Genomic DNA, 23,849 nt, shown 5'->3' with positions numbered 1-23,849 from the left:
GAAATAAATGCCCCCAGTGTGTTTGTCTGGGCACATACCTTTTGGATGCTCCCGCTGAAGGGTTTGAGGATCCCAGAGTTCTTCTTCACATCATCATAATTAGGGACTCCACCAATAAATATTTCAGAGCTGCATTTAATCTGTGTAAAAGCACCCTGCAAAAACATAGAATAACATTTTATTAGAGTAGCTGGAACCATGCTTGTATCTTCAGATTAGCTTACATTAATTGTTACAGCCCTACATTAAATGCTATAAAGCTTACTTCAGTGCTTCCTTACTTCTGTTAATTGCATTTTTTAGTACAATTCTCTCAAGAAAGTCATTGTAGGACACTCTCTACTTGACTGTGCTTTATCCTGATCAGAAGTAGCTGGAAAATCTCATGTATTTCAAAATGGCAATACTGAAAGAAGAAAGAAAGGCGATTGACTCATTGTGTTTCCCACTGCACATCTAGCTTTATTTGCAAAGCCTTTAGGTACACTGGTGCAAATCTAGAACCCAAATAAGGTTCATAAAGCTAAAATTGGAGCAAAGTTCATCCAACAGAGACTAATTTAATGTTTCCAATGTCTGAAAAGATAACCTATAGCAAGTTATGGGGCTAAATGAAAGAAACATTGAGTTTGCATTAGTTACCAGAAGCAGTTGCTCAGGATACCTGATGGGAATAATCAGGGTCCTGGAGTGAACTAAAAGACATTTAACAGCTAACAACAGGATAACTCCATGATTCCAGCCCTGTAGAAGTTTCTGTGCTTTCTTTGTTGGCAGCTCCCAGCCAACCTCCTCCTGCAGCTGCACTGAAGCACTTAAGAGAAAAAAAAATGAGAGTCTTCATCTTAACCCATGTATCTAAAGAAGTCTTGACCGCTCCAACTGAATGTTTCTCACTCAGTTTGTTTCTTGACAGACAACTGGATGTTCAGTTTATTTAAATTGAACAAGAATAGTCTAAGCCTCCCAGTTTGCTGACAAAGCTGCTGATTATTCTGCTAACAGGATCTGAAGTCTGGTTTTCTGTCCACACTGTCCACTAGGAAAGAATAAAGGACACTTTCTAAGCAGTTCTAACCTCAGGTTCTTGAGATAAAAAAAAATACTTTTGTGCTTGCATTTGAGTGCTTAGAGTGAATATCCCACTTGGTACAAGCACAATTTCACCTTATTACGAACTTGACTCACTATAATCTCTCGGTGAGTGAAGAACAAAATGCAAGTCATCAACCATTTGAATATTTCAGCTCTTACTCTGCCCTACAAATTACTTTTGCAAGAAGACAAGAAACAATTGTCTTTTGGCCTACCTTTCCAGGACAATATTCAGAGAGAGCTAAAGAACAGGACTTCGGGCACATACTTTTCAGCATAATTCTTCTCCAGATGACAAATTTCCTACAGCACATATTATTCAGCAGACTTAGCCACAAGTAAGTACCAAGAAAAGAACCTCCAGAATAAGTATGAACCAGACACAAAAATGTGAGTCCAGTTACATGTCAAGAGCAGGTAGGGATTTCAGCTGCTTCCCTGTCATCTGAGGGAAGACTTTGCTCACAGATTTCCAACTTTGGGCTTAAGATGTTTCCCTAATGTGTAAACTTTTTTAAGCTTGTAAGAGCTTTGAGAGCAGACTGTATAGTTCACTATGCAATCACTTTTACAGTCTAACAGCTGCATTCATGACAAGTCACATCATAAGCTCACCTCTGCCATCCCTTCCACTGGCTTTTGCTTGTCCACTTGTAGGATACCATTCTTCGCTGTGCGAGACACTCGCAACTCATGCCACTGACCCAGACTGACAGGTTCTTCACTCCTGTTTTAAGGGGAAGAAAACTTTCAAGTATGTAACACTTTGCCTTCCTGATATTTTGTGATGTTAAAAAGTCAAGTCCTCTGGGAGGATTTCCTAAATAAAAAAATAACCATAAGGCACTGTGATTCTTTCCTTATAAGGGCGTAACAATTTTCTGAGCCACATCAGCAAAGACCATGTTCCTACAGCAAATAACAAGCACTCTAGCCTGCGTTTTAGCTACCTCTAAGCTAGTTTTTCTGTTCAGTTACTTATAATGAGTAAAGACAAATTTTTGTCTCAGCTGTACATCCCCATTTCACTAAAAGCTTCCCACTAAATGATTGGTCTAGTCCTACATCCTTCATCCTCTTTTAAAACAAAACTACTTTGTGTTGGCTTAACATCTCAGTTTATGCATCCTATTACAGTGACATCTATACACACACATGTGCAGCCCGGATGCTGTACATTAACAGGAAGTAACTAAAATACAAGCCTAATGTGATGAGATCTTGGCTAGAAACAATAATCCCCAGCTGTGCAAAGTATTCACCAGTCTCAAAGGAGGCATTTTTAAACTGTTCAACTACTAGTTCAACACTGATATGAATAGCAGCCTGTATGAAGGGCAAAACCACATTTCACTTCACAAGTTTAACAGATCTTTGTACCTTGTTTTCAAATGTCATTTCACTACACTGGTTAAAACATTTTATGTCTAAACGAGATCTTGCAGGATTCCTCCAGGAGCAATGAAAACCTGTGTTTGATTCACTGGTCAAGCTGGAAAAACCAGAAATCCTGCTATCTAGGACTCTTGGAGACTTTCTAGCTTCCAGTTAAAAAACACAGAATTTTTGGGGATGAAATAATGGCTTGCATTTTCAGGCTATTTACATTTAAAAAAGAAAAAACATTATATATTTCAATATGAAAGAAATGAAAAAAAATGTGATTTTAAATAGTGAGTCAATAGTGATTCAAATGCTGATTCAAAAAGGTATATAATTTTGAAAATGTGAAAATAACAATTTCTTTTTTTTTCTTAACAATCGACTTGAGTTTTGAAATCTTTCTGTTGTATCTATTTTGATTCCCTCAATTTTCTCAAAGCCTGTTTTTATCTATTTGGATGATGCTGACAATAGTACTTGTCACTTCTGAATGACATTTGGTTCAGAAAAGCTCTATAAGCATCAAGCAATGCCAGTCACTTCTTCATCTTTTTCTTCTTCTTCTTCTTCTTCTTCTTCTTCTTCTTCTTCTTCTTCTTCTTCTTCTTCTTCTTCTTCTTCTTCTAATTTTCTCCTTCTTCTTCTAATTTTCTCCTTCTTCTTCTACTTTTCTCCTTCTTCTTTTCTCCTTCTCCTTCTTCTTCTTCTTTTCTTCTTCTTCTTCTTCTTTTCTCCTCCTTCTTCTTCTTTTCTCCTTCTTCCTCTTCTTCTTAGGTAGCACCATTTAGGGTTTAACTACCTTGGGTAAATCAATCAGAATTTAATCATGCTGATGAAGTCAATGTATACATATAAAGGGACCAGACAGCTTTGGCCACCTAGTAAGTGGCATTACAAACATTATCTCTTCTGATTAGATCATCATAATGCTAACTCACCTGCTCTGCTAGATTTAATTAGAATTAGGAATGACTGAGCCTTGCAGAGTCTTCACTTCAGAGCTGCAAGCTATTTCTTGGAATCATGGGCTTTTTGAAACAAAATTTTCTTCAGGCATTTGAACACTCCTGGCTCTTCACATGCTGTGAGGTTACTTTTCCCCATGTAAACTGAATCTTAAAAAATACACCAAATCATGAAGATCCTGATCCTGTGCATGCCTGGCCAAGGGAAATCCCAGGGAACAACAATTTCTCTTCTGAGATATCTTAACAAATAGTTCAGTTGCTGCAACCCTTCAGAATCCCTTCTCCATGTCAAGCCCCTTGTACACACTGTGTACTTCCATCCTGGAACACACCAGGAAAAACACAAGCTTCACCAGCATCAGGTTTCCTACTGCTGTTGCTGACATACATAAATAAGCTTACCTCATTCTAATTAAAAAGACATTTTAGTTGTGTTCTGAATATATTATATCTAATAGCCTGATGGTTCTAAGGAAGAGGTAGTCAGGTTGCCCAGAGCTATAGTCCCAGAGCTAAAGACAAATGGTAGGCATGAAGCAGTATGATGAAGATCAGGGCAGAATTTTAAGCGGATGTTGATCAAGCCAGCATGAAAAACAGGGAATCTATCTTATGTAATCACTGACAGAGCTGACAACAGGGTGTGAGTTACACATGTTATCTAGAAAAAGGAGGTGAACAGGACAACCTGACAACTGTCAATGAAGTCAGGTTGTCTCATGAGTCTCCATTACTCAGCTATCTCACCACACTCTTTTCACCCAGTACAAGTAGTTCAGGTGCTAGCTGGCATCCAGCTTGCTCTTCACCTTTCAAACAGAAGGGGGTAGTGTCCACTCCCAGGCATGTGGCTGTGGTTTTTGCCACATTTTAAAAGTCTACATCTCAGTGAAACTTTAGTCTAAAGTGTTCTGAAGTGCTACAATATTCTTGGAGAAAAAAAAAATTACTTCAATGTGTTATGGTTGTCAGTAACAGGAATTAGATGACCGTAATCAGTAAAGATTGAAGGCTTTTGTAAGAAGGGCTATTCTGGGTTGGAGCAAAGGTCTTCAAAATTAGCCATTTCTGCCACTTTTCAGCAAGAGAATAGAACAGGGCAAGTATGGAGTGATTCTTCCCTTGATATATCATCCTGGCTTCTGGCAACTTGTCATTTAGCAATTTCCTGAGTCAGAGGCTGCATCCGTACAATCGTGTTTGATCTCTCTCAATGGAGCTTTCTTCAAATCTGTCTAATTTTTTTTAACCTATTTATAGTTCTGGCATCTGTAACATGCTGTGACAATTAGTTTCCACAACTATTTATGTGCCGTCTGAAAAGAAAAAATCAACAAAAATCCTTCTGATTCTTACACAGAAAAAAATACAGAATAATCGTTCAACTCCATGTCATTCACAATTTAAAAAGCTTTATCATACTTCCACCAAACTCTTTTTACAGGTTGAAAGGTCCTGCTGTATTTGTAGAAGCTGTTTCATCCCCTCTCCTAGATATCAACACTACACCTCTTTTTTAATTTTGCTAATTTTTTCTGAAATGAACTGACCAAAATAGCAGCAAGTTTTCAAGACAGGGTGCATTGTGGGTTTTAGCAGAGGCATTGTTCCTTATTCCATTCCTAATAATTCTCTGCATTGTACTCACATTTCTGTACTTGCCTCTGAGCAGTTAGCTGTTGCTTTCACAGAACTATCCATGACAACTCCAGGATCTGTCTGACAACACTAACTGTTTTTTCCACAGCTGTACATTGTTAGGCTTGTGCATTATTTTGCATTTGCTCCCTTGAAATTTCATCTCTTATTTTGTCATCTGAATAGGTTTGTTTTCTTGAGTACTCATTCAGTGTAAAATTAGTACATTTCTCCTAATTGCAGTAGAGTCAAAATTCTTGATGTCCATCCACAGGAGTCATTGGTATGCAAGACTTGCAGGCAGTGTACACATTTTGTATAAGCTTTATATAGATTATTTCAAATATCAAGTCAGACTGGTCAAACTGGCAGACTCCCGGACCATACCCAACATACTGAGTGCCTCTGCTCAGCCCATCGCCTTTTCAGAAAGCCTAGACACAGCTGCCTGGAAACTGGGCACTCAGTTACACAGAGAGGGAGAGTAGCCCTTTTTGAGGCATTTCATTGCTTCTGTCCTAGACATTAATTTTGGAATGCAATGAATCATTCTCAAAACGTCTGTCTTTATCTGGAAACCTGGGGAACTAATTTAAACCACATCTCTTAGACAGCTTACTTTATATAAACCGGAACCTAGCCTCAGGTTCCCAAAAACCAGCACTATGAGGAAGTGGAGAGACCTGGAGATATACCTTCTTGTGTCACCTTCACCCTGGTGCTTACTGCCTGGAACTCAAAATCAGGGTGGAGGATGCTCAAAAAAGTGCCAATATTGTGAAATCCTGTGGTAGAAAACATATGGATAAAATCCCCCAATTAGCTATGGCACAATGTCATGGAGGCAAGAAGGGAATTTGTGCAATACCATACGGACACAAAAGTAACATCTACAGTAAGGTGGTGGTGCTGATAATAAAGCTTTGAAATATAAACCACTTTAGGAAGAAAACCCTCTCCCCCGAATACAGTTTTAGCATTTCTGTGCTAGGCACAGAAGTAGGCACCAGAGAGCAGTGGGCTCACACGCCTCATCATAGCCTGTTACTCTTTCCAGCCCACTCCTCTCCCGGATTAGCACCATGGCACTGCTGGAAAGGAAACATAAGCAATACTATTTACCTGATAACAGCTGTTCCTGAGCCACAGTCGAACCTGAATTCCACATAACCAGCCACCATGTTAATGGAGAGGAAGTCCTTGCTGTCTGTGTCGTAGCTGTACAAAAGGACACCAGTCTCTAAATCTGGACGAAATGTCAGCTCAAACTCCATGAAGGAAAGGTAATTCTGTGGTTCCAAGGGCCAGAGTGTGCTAGCAAATGATCTTAAGGACTCGTTGAACTGAGGTATGGCCAAGGTGAGTGCTGGAAATCCAGAAATCACAAGTAGGTCACTTAAAGCTCAAATGTAAAAGACTGACACTTACCAACCAGTATCAATTCCCTTTGTTAAGGAAAAGCTAACATTTAGCAAAACAACCTCAAAATTTTGTCATTGAAATTAAAAATATTTTTTTATCTTAGCCAACACCGCTTAATTCCCTCCTTTTCCAGGGACATATTAGTACTATGAAACATCACATTTCTTTTCTTTAGTGATTCACCATAAGGTTTTTCAAAGTAGGAAGCACACAACGGGTGATGGCATGAAAAGTTCTACAGCATAGAAAATAATGCTACATGTATTTTGCTATTTGTATCTCTCTGATTTTAGCAGGAAATTGCTATTGTGTCCTTTACATTTCAGAATATACAACTGACACCAGTTTTAGGAGAAAAGTGGGTATTTTTTTAGAATTAATGGTCAGCTATGGAGTGGTACATTATTTTAGCTTTTGAAAAGTAAGTTTGAGATGCCTAATTACCGTTAGTTTAAATAAGCAAAGAGGTTTGAGAATCACTGATTATGTAGGAGCTGGAGGTAGCTCCAAAGTGGTGAGGGAAGGGTTTCAGTATGTGACTGTAAAAAGATGAAGTAATAAGTGCTCTCTTCTGTCAGTGTAACAGCACAAGACCTCCTCAGATGTCTCTACGTGGAAAACACATTGAACACTAAATAACACATAGAAAGAAATAGAAGCATTCCAGCACCCACTCACCTTCTTCACAATGATGACCTTTAAATCCAAGAGGGCAAAGGCAAATGTAAGAATCTGCTTTGCTCGCAGTACAGGTACCACTGTTGATGCAGGCTGCCTCATCACAGATGCCACTGCTACACTCACCTAAACACAGAGTCAGAACACCAATTTATCAGAGAATTTTGCCAGAGAAGATTTATTTAGCTGTTGAACATCACTACTAACTAATGAAATATGCTCTCCTGACAGAATTCTTTCCCATTTTGTCAAATGGTATACAGTTAAGACAAAGTAATTTGATTTTTAGTATTTTTTCTCTTAATACTAGACCAGCAAGAGACCTTACAAATAGCAAGAAGTAGCCGTTACTACAAACCATAGCAAAAATAGTTTTCAATCATTCCCTGAATTACTTATCTTCTGCTCTTCTTCCTATTTCCTCATTAAAAAAAATTCTCTAGATTGTTTACAAGCACTGTGACTTGTTTAATTTCAATTATCTTAAGTGCTTCTTTGTTCACTGTGAATCCATGTCATGCTGAGCATGGAAGGTGTTAATCATCACCAACTAATCTTATTAGCCAAAATGAGGTTGGCAACCCTCTTGTCTGAACTAAAAAGGATCCATATCATCAGCATATGTGCTTTTTAAGAAGCATTTCTACTATGCTGAAGCATTTCTACATCAACTGAAATGACGAGGAGATTATTTCTTCTTGCTGGAATTAGGCTGAAATTGTTGTAGAACAAATAACTTATTTTCTTCTTAAAACTGATATCTATAAATCAGATTATACAACAGTTAAATGTACATCTGATTGAAGTTCTTGTTGATTTTGCTTGCTTTCTCCTTTATTTAAGTTTCTGATCAAATAACTCTCTCCTTGTCAGTAAATAACAAACTGATCATATACATTAAGAAAACTCAAGTAAGATTTTTGTGGTGTAAAAATGTAAGCACATATTCAGAGGGACAAACTAAGAATTACACATTTATTTTGAGGCACATTGAAGTATCATCTCTGACATGACAAAAGTTTAATGAGGCAGCTCTGAAAATAGACACTGGGGAATAGGTTTTTTTATCTGAGATGACTGAGAGAAGTCTTACAAAACTATTGCACTATTTGGGGTTTTTTAAAATACAGCATTCTGATTGTAAGGATGGTCTCCAGACCAGGATTTTACACATCTTCAATAATGTGCTGGTGATAGTACAGCCCCAGCTTCACAGTTTGAATTCCCATCCCATAGCCAGAAAGAGAACCACAGACAAGTATGCAGATGTCAGTGGCTGATGTGCTGGTTCATCCTGATCACTCTGCTGTTGGTAGTGGAAAATAACCTGACAGAAGCTGAGAAGCTGCAGCAGGAGTCCAGGGTCCTGCTGTGCCTGCTCTGAACCACAAGCCCTGCCTCCCCTGCCAGCCCCTTAGCTCACGGTCCAGTGGAACTTCTGCTATAGCCAGCAGAGGCGGTGCAGGGGCAGGATGGTCCCCTCTCGTCCCCACCCTCAATTCTGTGATCCATGTGCCACAGCACCTCTGATTTATATACATTTTGCTAACAGAAAGAAAACCAAAAAACCAAAAACTGGCTAGCAAAAGTCATCCCCAAACCCTAGTAGAGTTTACTTGCAGGTTTTTTGCGTTTAACTTACATGACGTATTGTTTGCAAGTCTCTTCTAGTACAGTTTCATATGAATGTGTGCAGTCATGTAAGGACAGTAAGGCTTTATCACTCAGTTTTGAGTCACACATTGCAGAACACAGCATTTGTTTTTATTGATGTTGATTGTTAATGCAGTAGTATGTGGAGCATTCATGGATGGGAATGAAGCTAGCTGCAGCCCAAAAGCCCATAGAGATTAGGGTTCAGGGAACTTCAGCAGGGCTTTAATCTATCTAAAGTCCATAGATTCTCATTCTATCGTGAAATTACACTCTGCTTCCAAAGTCTTACTCTTTTCAGCAACTGTTTCTTGGGCCACTCTGTTCTCTCCCTGTATAGCACAGAAGTTTGATCATAGTATCTAGAGAATACACAGCAATTGTTAAGAAGTTTCTTATTAGTCGCTTCCTTCTTGAGGTACCAAATGCAGAGCTAAGAAGAGAAGAAAGATGACTTTGTGGTTGAAGCATGGCACAGAGAGTTCAGTGATATGGCATCTATTTCTTGCCTTTACCACTTGCTCTCTAACTTGGGTTTACTCTTAAACTGTTTAGACTGGGAGGTCATTAAAGCAAGGATTTTGTTGTCCTGGTTTTTTTTTAACTTCCCATTACATGGATGAAAGAGATTAGTAAGTAAAACAGGACTAGCCAATCAGCTTCCCTAGTTCTCCATCTTTTAATCCGTGAAGGGGAGACAATGCTATAATACCACTTCACAAAGCTGCTGAAAGTATTTATTCCTAGCTATTTTCAAATCATACCATGACTCTGGAAAGTAAAACAATGGATGGTAGTCAGGAAAGCCTATTTGCTTCAGCAGTGATGGGGTTTAACGGGGAAAAGCCCTCTGTAACAGCCACAGTGCTGCTGTGGGTCTGAGATATCCATGTACCGCTTTGGACAAGCGCAATAGTATCTTTAGGTAAAACACATTTTTTCTGATCCATATAGTTTCAAATACAACCTCAGCATACACACTATTGATTTCTGATGAAATGACTGTGTCAGTCAGGAGCATGAAGAAGCATCCTGAGAGATGCTGGCAGAAATATTGGTGCAAACATAACATCAGCAGCATGAAGATCACTGTTTGCTCATGAGATATAGTTTTACTATTTATTATGCACAATAACTGTGCCCACAAAAGATTTACTTGTGCAGTGTGATTCTACTATGCATTCTGCTACAGACACACCACAAGCAATGTGCACAGAATAAAACCAGGCAAAAAACAGAGACCGCACCTTACATCTATCAAACTTGGACCATTGTTTCAACAGGCTAAAAAGTAACCCCTGGTTAATCACTGATTAAAGAGCCCCATACCATTACACTTACCGACATCAGCACCACTGAGAGCTTTCCCTAATGGCCAGGGTCTCATATCAATTATCTTTCCATTGATGCTGAGTGACTGGATGCAGCCCTGAAACCCACGGTTGGTGCCTGTGGCCCTGACCAGCCAGTACACGCTGGGAGCACCGCCAACGTAGAAAGGAGTCTGGAACGTAATTTTACTGTATTGGCCCTGCAGGGAAAACAGAGCACAACACCCTGTATAACAGACGTAACACAGGATATTAAGCCACAGTCATTACAATAAATTTTTTTTTCTTCCACAAAGAATTGTGTCAAGGAATAAGTGGGTTGCTTGCTGGTAATTCCTCTCCATTAGTCATTCCTCAAATCAGTCTACCATTTTAAATAAACTTTTTTGCACCTGCATCCATCAGCACAATAACAAACTTAAAAATCACTATGTTTTGAGGAGAGATTGTGATATGACTTTTGCTGCAATTTCTTCCTTTACTTTTGCCAAAATTGTTTGTCTTCTAAACATTAAGCCCTGAGGGACAGAGACCAATGTGATACTGCCTTTTGGACAGAAACCAGCAAGTGTTTACCATTGAATAATAATGAAATGACAAAAAACAAGAGTAAAAAAAAAAAAAACAAACTAAGAAAAGGCAAAAGCCAATAAAATTACCACTTGAGAAGGGTTCTGCTCACTTTGCCAGTGCTAAATTTAGTGCCCACCTTTTTTGAGGGGCATTAACAAGCCTACAGAAATGTACACATACAAGTTTACTAGCACTGCTACAGTGCACAGGAAAGAACAAAAAATATCAAAAAGCAACAGAACCTTTTTGGACCATTGAATCAAACTCTATGCTATTGTAGGCAACAGAGTCACAGTTCCTTCCACAAATTGATCAGTATACGTCTTTTGCCTTCTCCCCAGCAGTTGCTTCAAAACTTCACTGACCTTTAGAAGAAAATACTTAATATTCCCTGTTATTCAGGGTCAGTTTTAACCAATGTGTGCTTGAGACAGCACTGACCTTTAGTTTAAAATCTTTCTGGATTTTTCATCCCTGCCCTGCCCCCATAGTGTTTTAAACAATAAATTATATCACCATAGCCTATGTTTATTTGGCTAAATAAGATAAAGTTATTGAGTCTGCAGGTATTCACTTGCACAGTTCACTGCAGAAACTGTACATGTCTCCTGATTCACATATGCCCTTTGTGTAGCATTGGAAACAGAGAGCAATACGACAGACATTGAAATTATTTTCTCTGTCATTTCCAGCTGATGAGAACTCAATGCAGTGCAATTCTTTTTCCCTTCGGTGCTTGCACATGAAAGTGTACAGTAATAAGATGACTGAAGCTGCTTTTTTTCAGGGCTAGGAATGACATGCTAATAGTGACCATCAAAGGAAAGGCATCTGAAACAATTTGAAACTACCTTTTCTTCCAGTGCCTAATTTCACTTCTGTTTTCTGGCCATAGATGAGCAATATTTTACCCTGTAAGCCTTGTATGAACTTACTGGTATTAACATAAGTCAGGGCAGAATGTCTATTTCCATTACTCTGTTTAAATCTGTCTCCAGGATATGCATCTAATTACACTTCTGTATACAAACCTTGTGTGGTTATATACATATTATACATAAATATTAAATATATATACTTCCATGCCCATATGGATCTAATTTTTATGTCTGAAGAAGCAGAGCAGCTCTCTGAGGCTAAAAAAGAAAGCAAGCAGGGACAGCAGCTGAACAATCTAGTAAACTTCTAACAGCAGCCTCTATCTGAGACTACCAAAGAGTAGCAGAAGGGTGGCAGAGCAAGCGTGGAAGACAACAGGAAAACTGTAGTGGGATTTGGGGATATTTATCTTTGTGATTTCTAGACTACATAATTTGGAAGAGTAATCTGTACACTGGTACTAGTTCACTAAATGTCCCAACACTGATAAATAAAAATGCTCCTTCTAAATCTAATCAGACTTCTGGTAGCAAGAAAAAAGTTGTCATCATAACTTTGAGATGGTCCAAGGTTGAGCTGCAGGGGCAGGATTACCAACCTGAGATTTTCCTGTCACAGGAGCATTGTTGTCCATCCTGAGCCAGCCATTCACCCCATCTCTGAACAACGTGACACTGTGCCAGTTCCCCAGCTTGATTTTGTTTTCACTCGTTATGACTCCAACTCCAGTGCCACAGTTGAACCTGGGAGCAGGAGACAGAGAGGGCAAGGTGACAATCTCGCAATAATCAAATAACCAAAAGTCATTTTTAGACTCCAAATATTCCTTTTGCACTTGGGAACCTCTCTATTCCACACTGCATATAAACACAGGAAAATCAGACAGCAGGTCTAGTATATCTGTTCTCAGTTTCAAACTTCATCATCTGTCTTCCTACCGTGGAGAAGATTTTGCATTCTCTGACCATACCGACTGCATTGCAAAGTTTGCCAACAGCTGAAACTGTTTCAAGATGGAGTATTACAATCTGAGTTCCTGCTATTACAGTAATTTCTCCTGGGAATTTTTCTAGCTACCTTGTGAAAGGCAGTGCTACATTAATAACTCAGCTACTGTATTTGAAACTCAGTACTCATTGACAAGACCTCCAGGAGAGTCTCTGTGGAGCTGATTGCACACAAAACGTGCCATTTTGCCCCTCTGTCACGCAGTGTAAGTGAACAAAAACACTACCTAAGGCACATCACCCACTTTGTTATTCCCCACTTTCAAAGCACTCATTTTCCTAAGTAAGGAGATCCTGGAGATACTCTTTCACATGCTTCATATCCATCGGACTGCAAGAAACCCTCTCCTTCATTTAAAAAACCTGCAACTGTCATCTAAACAAGCGATACAAGATGAAGTTCCTGGCCCCTTTCTGGATTTTCATACATTATCTGCAAGTCTTTTGCTGTAAAACAAAAACATTGACTATGCACCCCTCGATATACCATCACCTCAGCAAATATAGCAGCTCACTGGGACTTTTGATAACATAGCAATGAGGCCCAGACTAATGTCTTGAAGAAAACTGATCATTTTGCCTTTACACTGAGGTCTGAATATAACAGTTCCACAGGGTACAAGTTCACACACTAAAGAAGGATGAGAGAAAAAAGTATTAAAGAATTTTTAAATTAAATTACATTGTCCATTTTGTGCACTGCATGGAGCAGAAGGCAAAGACACTGCAGATATTCATCACATATAGCAGGCCCAGGAGGCAGAAATGGTTCTTTCTCTTTACATCAAATTAGGATGGAAGTTTTACCTGAACTGGAGGCTATGTCGGATGATTGCCAGTGACATAAAATCACCCCGACCATGTTCATTTTCTCCACAGTATAGCAGCAAACCATCTTCTGATTCAGCCTGTAATCATTGTATCAACATGAAAAATCAAAGTCTAAGCCTCAGCGTAACAGATAAAAGCAAGCAGCAGTGGGGAACTTTTCTCTAGAAAGGGTCAGCATTTTTCAGATCGAGTTTTTAACTTGCAGAATCAGAAATTGGTTGATCAATTTTGAACCCTGAACCTAGAAAATCACTGCCTTAAGTGGTTTAAGACCATCTACTTACAGTATGATACTATCAGACCTGAAAAAAAAGCCTGAAAGTACCAAAGACTGTTATACATGTTCCATATGAGACTTCTGAGCACAAAGTCTAGCAAGAACGTCCTAGCAAGCCTGTTAAGTGTAGCCACATTACACTTACTGAACATGAATACATACACCCTACTTTACATGTTCTGTGAGCCTGACACTCTTCAAGATGAACAACCCATGCCGGCAGCACTTCTCCATATGTGCATAACAGCTGACACAGCGGCTTTTTGCAGCCATCCTGCATTTTAAAGTGACAAACTGCCAGCAGAGTGTTACATCACCACATAAGGCAACAGACTGCTGCTGCTCTAGTGACAGTCTCACACCCAGGCTGTGAAGCTGGTGAGTCTGCCTTTTTGTGGAAGTAGGGATGCATCCAAGAGCTCGGCCACCCTCCCTACAGGTAGCCTCACCAGTTCTGTCCCTAAACAGAATTAACCCAAGCCAGACCTGCATTTTAAGTAGTAAGGTATCCTGAATATATTAGCTGGTGTCTCAAACTTCACAGGTGGAAAATAATGTGCACTTAAATCCTGGAGGACGGAAGAGGAGCTCTGAATACAGGATACGGTGTTTTGCTCTGTATGACAGGATCATAGTTTCTTTTAAGCAAAGATACTACATGCCACTTCCAAACTCAGTATTATTAGTCCCAGGGATTCTCTCATGCTGTGCCTACCAATAACGGATGCAAACGTTTTAGCTGCTTACAAACTTCATTTACATTCACTGAAGGTTAAGCCAGATCTTTACAGATGAAGGTTATGTACAGGTTCACCACAATTACATTACAAGCTATACTGAAGCTGTTATTTTGCTATTGCCCACTGCAGTAGAATAAGTAAATAAAATTTAAAACTCCTATGTGAGCTTGGAATTGCTCAAACTTACTCTGAACTCAAGGGTAATTTGAAATGTCTGGTAGGATTTTTTCAGTGGTTCAAAGGTGATATATGAGTAGCCAGAGAACTGAGGATACTGGATGCTGATGTCTGAAAAGCAAAGAGAGAAGCCTGTTATTTAGCAGCTTTTTCCCATATAAAAATCGATATACGCATTTAGTACTAGATAACATCAGGTGGAAATGAAAGGAAGAGTTCCTCCAGAGGCCATTATTCAGCAGCAGTCAACAATCAGTTAACCTCTTGCCTTGTCCTCCCACCACTTTTCACAACTAATTCCTTTATTCCCAAGGACCTGGTGAGCTTGGAAAGAAACAGGATACTGAGGGCCAAATACTGTTCAACAGTTTAATCACAGGCTTCAGAGAAAATTTCTCCAGATTTTCATCCTTGTTACAGAAGACAGAACCCATCAATTTTGTATTTATCTTCTTTTAGGAATTCATTTAACAAAGAGAGAACAAAGTCATTTTCTGTTTGGCAGGATTACGAAAACATATGCCGGAAGTATGGCTCGATTCAAGGTTGCATTAGTCACTGCTGCTCCATAGCTGCTGCACTGAGCATCTGGAGAATCACTGGATGTCTCATAACAGCCCAGCAGCTTCCAGCACTTCCCTCAAGTTAGCTCAGGGCAGAGACTGAAGAGAGTGATGGGAAGAAGAGGGTCCCTGTAGGCACCTCTCCATCCCTGGTTGCAACAGTGGCTCTTCTCATTGGTCTTGTCCACTGGCATTATCAATGCTCACTCTTCATTGTCTTATGTTATTCCCTGACCCTGAGAGACAATGAAAATAAGATATGTCTTACTGCTCCCTTTGCAGCTAATTTCCCTAAGAAGCACTGAGGAGAGACACAGTTTCAGGTCTGAATCCTTATTTTTGCAGCAGACTTAAGTCTAATGAGGAGTCCTATTTCTCTTAGCTATTTGAATACTGAGTGTGTTTTTCTTGCATATTTGCATCTGGATACAGTTCTCTCAGCTTTTTTGTTTGCAAGGTATACATTTTAGGCTGAGGTGAAGAGGACCAGTGCTATAAAACTGAATGCAACATCAGCAAAAAGCAAGCCCTGATCATAAGCAGAACTGACTGGACCAGAGTGCCATGCAGCTGTTGATTGTGAAGAGAAGTCTGTTTCCATTCAGACTAATATACTATTTAACAATACTGGCTGCTGAAGAGAAATTCAGTACAAAGGAATATTGGCCCATGGTGCTACTACTTACTAAGGAATAACACACTCCCCAGTGAAAAATGGTGGGTTTGGACTGATGTTAACAAACCCGCTCTGCAAGTTGTATACAGCTATGTCAGTTCAAATAAATCCTCAACTCTTCATATTTGATCAAGGCCTAAAATCACATCTGCAGCTGTTTCATGTCACTGAGTCACAACAGATTGTTTTCAGAATGAGACCTCTTTGCTCCAGCACTCCAGTTTGAAGACGATAAAACACTCTCAGTGTCTGTAACCCTGATGCATGACACTGTGCATCACGAAGGTCTAACATCACCCTGTTGAAGATACATGTGTCCCTGGTACTCTGCTGTGTGGCAGGGTCTTGGTAGGTCAAATGAGCATGCAGAGGGATGGACGGATCAGTTCTTTTTTGGCAGGAGGGATAGCACCACTATAACCAAGAGGACACTATCTTTGTGTGAGTTCTGGCATTCATCTGACCCCTTGGTTGCCAAATCAGAAGAAAAATTACTCTGAGGGGAAAAGTGTAACCTGCTTATGGCATGCTGAGGGAGCTGGACTGGTCTACCAGGTGATCTGCTCAGCACTAACTCTGCTAAAGGATGAGTTTAGGTTTCCAAAGGGAGAGATCAAGAAGACAACGAGGGAAAAAGAAGCAGGACGGCCTCCTTCAGCTCAGCAAGCTCTTGTCCTGGCTCAGATGCCTTAAAAGAAGGCAAAAGGATGGGTGACAAGTCCTGATTGGGACAAATATACCCAGACTGCAGGTCATGCTTTCTGAACTGGGAAGAGGGTTTTATTCCTCTCTTTCCCCTGTCTGCCTGACATGAGTGCTGGGGTTACCACTCCAGCACTTCTGCCCTGCAGACAATGGGGAAAGCCTCCTCTGGTGGTACTTTTACAACAGGAGCTTTGACTCACATCCCTCCTGCAGGACCAGCATCATCCAACAGACCACACTGGAAATGGGAGTGGTTCAGGGCTCCAGCTGGTGACAAAAGGTAAGCATGAAAGGAGGGTTGAATATCTCTGCTGGAAGCTGTGGATGCCACAATGGACCCTGTCACACCCAGGTGAACATATGCGGCTTCATCACCCCCTCACTCTTAGGCGGAAAGAGGATTAACCTCCCCTCTGTACCTTCACACAGGTTCTGCATTCAACTTTATTAAAGAATAACTTTTTCACCCCTAACCAAGGAAAAAGAAGAAAAGGGTATGATGTCTGAAATGGGACGTGGAAGTTGCTGCTATCCTTAGGGATCCATTAAGCCCAGCTGGCTGCTTCCAAAGTGCGCTTTGGTTGGTTCCTTGCTTCAGACAAAGAGGAGCCAGCAGCAGCAGGCACACAGACACCTCACCTTCCGCACAGGTCTCTCCTCCTTTTCCCAAGTTGCAGTGGCAGCGGGAGCCACCCCGGTCATAGTCATTGATGCAGAAGCTGTCCACAGAGCACACGGCCTCGTCGCAGGACAGGTCGAAGAGCCGCGAGGCAGAGGACATGCTGCCCCTCCTCGCTGCCCAAGCTGTGGTTGCTCTCGCTGTGGTGGAAGGTCGTGTGGTGGTGGGAGTGGAAGTAGTGGGTTCAAAAGTGGTTGTAAGGACCCGGGACAGGAGCCTGGAACTAGACCCTGGTGCAACCTTAGTTTTGACCAGGAATTTTCTGTTGCCTCCTTTAATAGCAGGAAGCGGTCTGAGCTGAAAGGAAATAAAGAAACACCAATTCAGTAAAACCTAAAATGCTATAGGGAAATGAAATAAATAGCTTTCAAGATACAAATCTGAGGAAACAAACTCACCCTCAACAAAGAAAATGAAGCAACCACATCACTATATCTGAGCACATAATATCAGATATTAAATTACCTGACAGGACCGGACACTTTAAAATATCAATACTATAAAGAAAACAGAAGTGCCAAAATGAAATCTTGAAATTTACCTCTTCGATATAAATGTCATAGTCTGAATCATCAACATCAAATCCATCACCATCACCAGTCACTGTGTCTGTGATGTACCGATGCCCATAGCTTCCACTTCCTAACTCTTCAGAACCTAAAAAGACATAACTGGCACATTCAGTTCATATATTTTTTTCTCTTTACACACAGCAATTCCGACCTTACCACCCTCCAATTCACAACGCTTAAATCTGAAGTAACATCATTGTTCATCCTGTACAGACAATGCAAATGTCAGCCTGAAGATGGGAGATGCTGTCCAAGTGATGTCCACACAACTTAAAACAAAGGCAAGGCCTCTATTAAGTCACTTTTTAGGTGATTAAACAAACAAAGCAGGTAAAGCTCAGTTCTCCCTCTGCAAACTGACTTTTATTCATCATTCTCCCAGGACAAAATTTCCGAGCTTTTTCAGCATGGACAACATTTTAGTGACAAATAGTTTTTAGGTCAAGCTTTTCCCTTTTATAAATACACAGTTCTGCATCTGCCCTACCAGCAACCAAATAAACCGTAACAGCAAAAGAGACGCACAAAGGTCGGGCATGCTCTGCTTAGGATGTAATCCACCTCCACTGACCCCAAAGCTCCTGAAATTAGCATCCTAAGTGTATTGTTAGACTATTTTTTAAAATGGAATTTAACACCTTGAAAAATGAAACACGCAAAAACATCTTAACTCAGAGGGTAGTTGGGCATGGGAACAGGCTCCCCAGGGAAGTGGTCACAGCACCAAGCCTGACAGAGTCCAAGTAGCGTTTGGACAACACTTTCAGGCACATCATGCATTTATTGGGATTGTCCTGTGCAGAGCCAAGAGTTGAACTTAATTATCCTTGTTGGTCCCTCACAACACAGGAGGGATTCTATGATTCTATGACCATGTGTTTTTCATGTACATAATCTGCTTCTGTCTCTCCCTGGAGCTCTGAACTCTGCAACAAAGGACTCTGGGCTGGGAATGGACAATTTTAACAGTAAGAGGATCCTCATAGAAAATATCTGTATTTTCTGCACTTTACAGTGCAAATTCTACTTAAACATTGATTTGCACTTTTTAGCTATTAAAATTTACCAGAAGTCATGAAGAAATATACTAAAAGCAACCACATCACTACAGTTACTTATCATTTCAGCAAGGTTAAAAACAGACATTTTCTAACCATTAAAACAACAGACTTATATATCTGCCTTTTCCATAAAGTATTTTCTCATCACTTAAAAACAGCATAGGTAACCCTCGCTTTACAAAGGCTCTGTAAGGAGCTGACTACAGCTGCTTGTTTATTTTAGCAGTCAGAAGATGTCCATATTTTCTGGTAGCTAGCAGGTCCTTTATACTGCAAGGTGCAGAGATGCAAAGTCTTGCTAGGCACTGCCTGTCTGCGGAAAGGAGGCTTAGAAAATGCCACTTGATGGTAGTGAGCAGTACTTCACTACCAGTACTAAACAACCCGAAGGAGCCAGAGAAAGCTCACAAGGCTCAGCAAACTTTCAGAAGAAGCAATGTGCACCCAGTGCTATTGGGCTGCTTGAGTCAGTCTGACTGGGGTCAGCCATCTCTCACCCCGGTGGACAATAAAGCAAAAGTATTTCACTGACCTGATAGGGACGGGAGTGCACTTATCTAAATCGTTTTGTACTCTTTTCTCCTTTGCTGTGACTGCAACCCAGAAATCCCAGCAGACAGTTATGAAATCAAGCGTATGTGCACCAGATATGAACATGTGCCCTGCTTGGCTCGCTGGCCACACTCCATACGCTCTGTGGGAGTTACTTATCAATGGGGTTTACATGTTACATCAGCATACAGAAAAACTGGAGGCAAATGAGTAGAGGTAATGAGGCATACACACTTGCAACCAAAACAGCATGCTAGACTGGGAAAGAATATGGATAAGTCTTTTCACTCTAGCATGTAAAGCTAGTAAGCTGTAAATAATACAGCTTGGCTGTACATTAAACATTCAGCACCAAGTTCTACCAAATAAGCCGAGCAGAGAACTCTTAGCTTTATGACTGGTAATGAGATGAGGTACACTGGACAAGCTACATCCAGATTATTTCTGCTAGTGACTGTCAATACACAGGCAAGGGATTACTGTTAGAGAATCAGACTGCACATTTATGAACCGGTCCCAATCCTGCAACCACTGGAATGAATTCCAACGTATTGAAAACAATAGGTATTATCACAATGTGAACAAAAGCCCTTACTCCTCATATTCACTTTTACAGTCACTCAGGTTAATCACCTTCCAGGATAATTTTACTCCAGGCAGAAATGTAGGAAGACTAGAGCAGAGTAGAATAGAAAATTATTCTGTTGGAAGGGACCTATGGTGATTGTCTAATCCAGGTGCATCTTCTACACATAACTGCATCAGAATCCCCTTCTTTGGAAACAGTGATTCTATAAGAATGCATTTCTACAAAGAAATTTCTCTGTGTAAAACTTCAAACATAAACATTACAAATATGATTTGCAGGTTAAGAGAAACCATATCAAAGAAGCAGAGCCCAGCATTAACTCAGCTCCCAGTAGATGCAGCAATTTTCAACTCATTAGGAGAGTGTTTCTTTTAAGTCAAACCTGTGCTATTACTAATTGCCTTTGTATTATGTATCTGAAAGTATTTCAGAGCTAATTTAGTTCTTCTAATAAATGAAACTGTAATTTACCTAAGAGCAGTGAAAGCCAAAAGATAATTTGGGAAAAAAAAGGAAAAATCACAATCATTTGTCAGGGGAAACAATCCAATCTGTATTCAAACAAGCTGTGATATACAAACTCTATTTTCTAACTTAGAAGTCATAAGCTACAACAACATGTGTTATAGTCCAAATGCTGTCATATTTTCTCTCTTTTCAGTCAAACTATTGGCTTAGTGGGATGTAGGTTCAATAAGAGTGCCATATCTTCATGAATATTTTGTATGAATATATATATTCTATATATGAATATCTTTATATTCATACACATACACACACTTGCTTAGAGGTATAGACATGATTTTAACACCATGCCAGTTTTACAGAAGTGTAACTCTCCTGATTTGAGTTGAGTTATCACTAAAGTACATTAATAACTACCAGCATGCAATGAGACATGGTAACATAGGAGAGGCTGGCAGTTCCCCAAGCAGCAGGTGTGCTACTTTCATCTGGGAGATCAAAATGTTCCATGCTTTTCCAACAGAAGACCCTAGGAGACAAAATGTACCCACTATTTTAAACCAGACAATGACTCCTTTCACATTATTGAACTGGTACAACATTTGGAGCCTGGAGAGAGCAAAGAAGGTGACTTATTGTGTTTGGTGAAAAGACTGCTCTGAGGCCTCTCTTCAAAGACCTTCAGGATGTAAGTTTAGCGCCACCAGAAAAAATGTAACTTCAGAAGGTGTCCTAGTATCCACAGGTCTCTAGCACTGCCCCCAATCTCCAGTTTTACCCCTTTCTGGCTCTACCTGTCTGAGTTTCAGCCAGCACACCCTCCATTGCTCTACCCACTGATCCGTGAGCAGTTTGGGTAACTTCTAATGCATCCAGGAGCAATGCAGTCATGGAATGCACCTGCTTCTGATTACGCCCTTATACAGGTGAGTACACACACGAATGACAAGATGTAAGCCCACTGGCTTCTCAGTTGCATTCTTCTTCCTTACCCTTGGCTTTTGCTCCCTGGACATGGCATGACAGTCACATGTGATATGATGTGATAAAACTACAGGACAAACAAAATGAAAGAAATTAACAGGTCCTTTTGTAGAGAAACCCCCACATCACTGTGGTGCTTTAGTGGAGAGTTCATCTCATAATGGGTGGCAAATCAGGGACAATTAAGCAAAGTGGTACTCTGCAAATACCAAAACAAGACTGAAGAGATTATAAACATGCTATATTTAATTAAATATGTTAGAGTGTGGAAGGAGATGAAGTCTGATTAAGACCCTCTACTAGGTCCTATAATCCTGTTTAATTGAAAAACTCGTGGGGGTCATGAACCATAGCTTCTTTCCAAATAATCAGGGATTAAGTTATATTAAAGAAATCTTTCTGAAAACAAATAGAAAGCCACATAAACTTTTGTTTTGCTCATTAGGTTGCCACCAGCATGCTGATGAGACACCAGAGAGTGTAGGAGGCAGAGCAGGGGGCACTGCAACATGGGCAGGTTGAATGGAAATGTTAAGAGACTGACTGCCTTCATGCAGAACCCTTCACAAGTCTAAATCAAATACACATCAAGAGTATTTTAATGTGACTTTTGTGCTTCTCAGTGACTCACAGTGAGATGCTGCGTATCACTTGGCCTGTCCCTTGCTTTTTGTCCCTGTCCCTATAACTACCAACACCGCTTTTGCAAAGCCTTTGGAGATCATAGTTCTGTGGAAAACTTTCTCCATTTGCATTTTCTAAGACATATCACTATCATTTAAATCAAGGTTTGGGCAGAGACTGCCCTTTTCCTGTGCCTGAGCCACAGCTGACACATTCAAACTCCATACAGAGTATTTAAGCACCTGTGCCAATGCCTGGCTCAGAGTGAGCCTGGCGGTGACAGCCAGGACCAGAGGAAGGGATGTGCCCCAACTAAGCAGACACTTCTGTCACGTTTTCTGTGGAGACAAGCAGGAGGGTATTTTTAACAGAAGACACTTCCTTTGTTGGTCTGGCAAAGCCCAAGGCTGGTGACCTTCCAGGCACAGTGCAAACCCCATCTGTTTCCCGAGGAGGTGAAGGGTATTTAAGCAATGCAGGTGATGACACTTTGTTTGATTCTTGGGGAGAGTTTATTTGTTGTTTCAAAACTGAGCATGTGCAACTTTTAAATTTTCAGTGAATTGTCCTTGACACATTGAAAGATCTGATTTAACAAAACCCCAACAACCCTATAAGTGAAATACCCACAACCTACAACTGTAATTAGGAAAGGCAACAAAAAACTGATTTATTACATCATTTCTGTCTAGAAAAAAATTAATGAAACCAAATCACAAATAAATGAGAGCCCTTGGGGGAAACTTGCCCTCTCTTTCATCCCTGAAAATGGAGCAATTAACCAAGTATATATTTTTTACTAGGTAAGTGGGTAACTGATTATAATCAAGGCCACATGTTCTATTTTCAGACCCTGGGAGGTCTGTCACATTAGGTGATACTGTCAGCATCCCTTTAGAGGAGCAAATAAAGACAATGTTTTCCTACATAGAACTGAAACAATGCAGTCAAGAGTACTGCAAAGCCACAGGTAGGTACCTTTTAAAAACAAAATGAGAGAATTATCTGTGAGAATGAGGTAAGCCCCAGCAGAAAACATCCCCAAGTAGTGTGGCCTCATCTCTGCCTCAGCCTTCCTAGAAGAGTTGCAAGAAAATCTATGCAAGGCAATACAGACCCTGAAGTTCCACTGCATTTGAGGTAATGCTGGGAATTTATTATTCATTTGAAATAAGCATCAGAAAAGCACTAATTATTTCAAGTCAGGCACAAGCATCCAGCATATACAAGCATAAAGCTACAAATTCTTGAAATCCAAACACACTAAGGTGCTTAGGTGCCAGCTCTATGTGAACTAAGTGTAATGCATGGAGCCAGTTATTGTATGAACTTCTGCCAGCTTCCTGAAATATTTCAGGTATTTCTCAAGAATACATAGGTAGTCAGAAAAATAGCATCAAAAATCTATGGCATGTGGCATGTTTCACTGTTTAGATTGGAGGAGGAACTGTGGTAATAATGAAGACAGTAATTCTTAGGATATGCACCCTGAAGAATAAAGATGCTTCAATTTCAGAGATGCCAACTGTCTGACACCTTTTCGGCAACAATAGGTGACTTGAGGTATCTGCTGGCGCTTTGAGACTGTCAAGCAACTGGTGCCACCTGAGATGCATTACCTGAGACATTCCCAGAGGATTATCAGGTGTCTGTGAGATGCCTGGGAGGCACATCCTGCAGTGACTGCTGAAAACCACCGAACCCAGAGGACCTCAAATACACTGAAT

At 40.3% G+C, this 23,849-nt stretch overlaps 1 protein-coding gene across 2 annotated transcripts in view; it reads right to left on the bottom strand.

The window, feature by feature from the left end:
- The window catches only part of EGFLAM (EGF like, fibronectin type III and laminin G domains), a 72,801-nt gene that overhangs the window by 14,536 nt on the left and 34,416 nt on the right, over positions 1-23,849 (bottom strand). For both annotated transcript variants that reach the window (XM_051772345.1, XM_051772346.1), the window contains exons 8-17: positions 17,817-17,932; positions 17,236-17,572; positions 14,663-14,763; positions 13,435-13,535; positions 12,219-12,363; positions 10,179-10,368; positions 7,185-7,310; positions 6,207-6,450; positions 1,711-1,822; positions 39-155 (exon numbers count right to left, since the gene is read on the bottom strand). In XM_051772345.1, coding sequence (XP_051628305.1) covers positions 39-155; positions 1,711-1,822; positions 6,207-6,450; positions 7,185-7,310; positions 10,179-10,368; positions 12,219-12,363; positions 13,435-13,535; positions 14,663-14,763; positions 17,236-17,572; positions 17,817-17,932 — 1,589 coding nt within the window. The remainder of the gene's footprint in view (positions 1-38; positions 156-1,710; positions 1,823-6,206; positions 6,451-7,184; positions 7,311-10,178; positions 10,369-12,218; positions 12,364-13,434; positions 13,536-14,662; positions 14,764-17,235; positions 17,573-17,816; positions 17,933-23,849) is intronic.

The sequence above is a fragment of the Manacus candei genome, unplaced genomic scaffold, assembly GCF_025592945.1.
Source record: "Manacus candei isolate 608988 ecotype Guabito, Panama unplaced genomic scaffold, ASM2559294v1 h1tg000152l, whole genome shotgun sequence".
Classification (NCBI taxonomy): Eukaryota; Metazoa; Chordata; class Aves; order Passeriformes; family Pipridae; genus Manacus; species Manacus candei.
The sequence above is the reverse complement of the archived record's forward strand: the minus strand, read 5'-3'. Positions and strand labels throughout refer to the sequence as shown.